General features: G+C 46.3%; 1 protein-coding gene across 2 annotated transcripts in view; it reads right to left on the bottom strand.

Annotated features, from left to right (window-relative positions):
• ETV6 (ets variant 6) overlaps positions 1–4,034 on the bottom strand; it is a 288,421-nt gene extending 284,387 nt beyond the window's left edge. For both annotated transcript variants that reach the window (XM_010858681.1, XM_010858682.1), the window contains exon 1: positions 3,890–4,034. In XM_010858681.1, coding sequence (XP_010856983.1) covers positions 3,890–3,922 — 33 coding nt within the window. In that variant the 5' untranslated portion in view covers positions 3,923–4,034. The remainder of the gene's footprint in view (positions 1–3,889) is intronic.
• Positions 4,035–4,040: the final 6 nt, after the last annotated feature.

Raw genomic sequence — 4,040 nt, 5'->3', positions numbered from 1 at the left:
ATTAATTCAATTGCTAAAGAACCCAGTGAAAACTTTAGAAGTCTCCTCAGCTGGACCTTCTCCAGTGATTCCTCAAGCCCCTTTATCTTTTACTCAACTCCACGTTTTTGCTTATTTTTAGACACTAAAGCAGTTTTTGAAAATATCACCAAAGTAAGAAAAATTATAAGGTCAAAATTCTACTGATGATGCCCTAGGGAGTGCCCCAGGCCTCCCTGAGTCAGCAGAGTGACCCTACAACCACTTCATGCCAGCTTGTGGATGCAGCGTTAAGTCACTCCAGGCACACAGGACAGAGAGGAAGGGGCCCTGACCACCTTCCATGCCTCACTGCAAGTCAGCCAATGTGACTGACACATACATCTAAGCCAGATGCCAAGGTGGGCACCAGACACAAAAAGATAATCACCACTCAACCCAAGGAGCTCAGGGTCCAGAGGGGAGTCTCCTAGAGAGTAAGAAAGAGAATTCATTCCACTAAGAAAGCCAGCCCATACAGAGGGAAGAGAGGGAGGGGACCAGGGAAGTTATCTGACTGTTTTCTATCGTATTCTGGAAGCCCTCCCCGAAAGGGCTGGGTCCGCTGGGTCATAACTGCTTTCCACTACAACTTGGCTGAACTTAGAACTCAACAGGTGACTTGAAGGTGAAGACTGATGATGGAAAAGACAGCCTCTTCCTTCCTCCCATGCCTAGCAGTCAGCCACACGATCCCCTGATAAAAAACAGTCGACTTTTTATATAGTTAGTCCTTACATTTAAACAACCCCAGGGATTTCCCTGGTGGTCCAGTGGTTAAGACGCCACACTCCCAATGCAGGGGGCATGGGTTCCATCCTTGGTGGGGCAATAAAGTCCCTTATGCCACACAGAAAGACCAAAAAAAAAAAAAAGCCAAACAAACAAAAGCCCCCAAATGGTCGGGAATGGAAGCATTTAATCTCTCATGATGAAAGTGCCCAGTGCAGACACACAGAGGGGCGCAGTCCTAGTCTGGGTGACCTTGGGCTGGTCCACCTGTCTTCTGCTGTAAACATGTGTCTGATAACTTCCCTAGGGTGCCGGGAAGATGGTTATAAAGTGCAAAAGAAACATGAGAGCCAGTATCAGGCACTCATCAGCAACCACCACCACGCAAGCGATACATATAAAGGTGTCACTGACTGACTGATTCAGAAACTTTCACCTTGGAAATTCCACCGAAATCATACACTACTCTTTTTCTAGCAGAACTGACACTGCTCAGAAGTAAACAGAGTACTTCCCCCTGTGGCTGCCTCTGGTCGGGCTCCTCTGTGCTCCATCATACCAGCTGCTGAGGAATTTACTTGCCTGCTGACCAGCTGCTCGTAGAGGATACAAGCCAGGGTGAAAGATTTTAGGAGCAGACAGGAGACGTGAGGGAAAACTCTCCACAGAGAGCTTTCCATGCCACATGTCCTCAGGACAGCAGAGCCATGAGCTCATCTTTTAAAGCTCCTGACACTCATTCTCTGCTCCACAGAAAACTTTATTGTTTACTGGACTCTAGAAAAAAAAAAAAAAAATCGCTGTACTAGTGGGTTCCCGGCAAACATTTTTTATCATGCAGTCATTGTACCACATCCCAGGGACTCAGGGAAACACCGCACACAATCACCAGAACATTTTCAGACGAGCTAGAATAATCCCAGTCCTTGATCTCCAGAGCTTCTTACTGGAACACTGCAAACTAAACAAACTCCATGAGAAAATGCACTTCCCGTGCGTGCGTTTAAACATATGCATGGTCCAAGTAAGGAGTCGTAGACCGGTTCTATAAAGGACAATCCAAATTAAAAGTGATACTTTCACTACTAGGGAAGACCATTGGATCTGTTCTAATTACGGAGAAACACAGAAATCAAGAAAAGAAGCTTTCGAAAAGAATGGAGAGGGTAAACGATAAGATAGAAAATGATAACACAAACCGTGGCTGCAATTTTTAGGTCACAGTGAAGAAACTGCGCTGTCTGGGTTTGGGATTGGTTCCCTCCGCGCATGTAAGGAAAGAGTTGCTGTAGTCTTCCACTGAGGTACCATGAGATGAGCCCCTCATTGGTATTTCTGCCTGCAGCCCCGAGCCCCTCAGAAGAGCGGGCTTATGCAGTCTCTTTAGAAGAGCTAGCAAACCACAAAACGGCTTGCTGTTCGTTGTCTCCACTCCAAAATCACTCTCCCATAGTTGTTCAAGTTCTCCTGAGGTCAGATTTATTGTCGTTGGGCTAACTACAATTTACAGATTTAATATCCTATTATTTAGTTACCTCTGTGTTATGAAGTATCAGATAGATTATCTGAACTCATAGAATCGAATTTATTCAGCAAAAGAAATTGGTTTTAAAGTATCAACCTACCTAAATTCTTTACTCTGACACCCTCTCCACCGCAGACATACTGCTATCCCCAGATACCTACACAGAAACCCGAAAGTTCCACTAAGCGCTTTTTGTGCGAGGCAAAAACAAACCCAACCCACCTTTTCAGTTCACATTAACCCTAATTCAAACCCCCTTAGAAATCGTGCCTGGTAAGAAATACTAACACCTGAGTATAATTATGAAACCCTAATGAGCAAATATGAGAAAATGTTGTGTTTTCCTCTAAACAGATCCTATGTAAATGCCATGTTAAAACAGGAGAGACGTTTCCCAAAATGCCCCACGGATGAAGAAAACTGGTTATTTGTTCATTGTCTCTGCAGGGTCCCCTCAATGAACATATTAAATGGGCCAAGCCACAAACAAACTTCAGCAGCTTCAGCTTCTCACTGAAGAAGGCTTTTCCATCTGAGCATTGATGAACAGTGAAATCAAAGTGCACACCGAACGCAGGGAAGGGAAAATTAATTGGGGGAGATGGACAAATCAGTGTGCCTCCTCACGGTGGCAAACTTTACAACTTTTTAGAAGCAACAAACCGCAGCACCACTAGCCTTTACAGACATACAGACATGTACATAAATGCTCACACACACCACTACTTGGAAGATAAGTACTGTGTTTGCAAACATCCTCCACCATCCTGCATTTACCAGACTGCAAATCTTGGCCAGAGACTGGGAGATTTCTACTCTTAGCTACCCTCTCTGCACTGTCAAAGTGGGAAGGTCATTCTGCCTGGTCACTTCAATCATTCTCCCTGCATCACAGGAGTTTTCTACTTTTGGATTGCTCAACGTTCAGATGTCTACGAGAGTAAAATAACCATTCAGCAACTTTATTCACCTTGGTTTAAAAAAAAAAAAAAGAAAGAAAGAAAGAAAAGAAAGAAATTCATTGTGCAATGCCCAGGAAAAGCTGACAGCACTACTGTCTCTCCGACAAGCGCTTGCAATTACAATGGGGGGGGGGGGGTGCCGCGGGGGAGAGACTGTCTGACCAGACTCGCGGAACCCTTAAAAAAAAAGATTCCAACCTCAATAGAGCCGGAGAACTTTTTTTTTTTTCTAAGGAGACCACCCCTCGGGAACAAAAGTTACATTTCGATCACATGTTGGGAGTAGGAGTAGGGAGCAGGGTTGTTTTTTTTTTTAAGCGCACTAATTACCGGGGTGTTTTGCAGACCTGAGGACCACTCGGGTTCCTCCTGACCGACTGTGACCGGCATTTCCTTGTCAATAAAGCAAAGGAGGTGGGGTGGGGGCGCAGGAGCCGACAGGGGGCTCGGCGGGCGCGGGGAAGCAGCAAGGTTACACTAAAGGGTACGCCGCCGCCGAGAGCTGCATCTCCTTCCCCGGCGCCCCAAATAATTTCCTGCGAACAGAGCGACTGCAACCGCCCCCTCGGATCGGAGGAGCCCGGCACGATCAGCCGGGCCGGTGCAGCTCAAGGCTTTCCACCCCGGAGAGGGAGGGGGAGAAGATCTTTACCTTAATGCTACACTGAGCAGGAGTCTCAGACATGTCTCACAGCGAGAGAGATCAGGAAGTTCTCAGTTTTTTTTCCACTTTCCTTTCCTCTCCCCAACCCAGAAACGCTCCACGGCCAGCCGGACGCGGTCATTTAAGAAGTTTCTTGCAG

This window comes from Bison bison, unplaced genomic scaffold (genome assembly GCF_000754665.1).
Source record: "Bison bison bison isolate TAMUID 2011002044 unplaced genomic scaffold, Bison_UMD1.0 scf7180017864390, whole genome shotgun sequence".
Taxonomy (NCBI): domain Eukaryota; kingdom Metazoa; phylum Chordata; class Mammalia; order Artiodactyla; family Bovidae; genus Bison; species Bison bison.
This window is presented reverse-complemented; position numbering and strand designations above follow the sequence as displayed.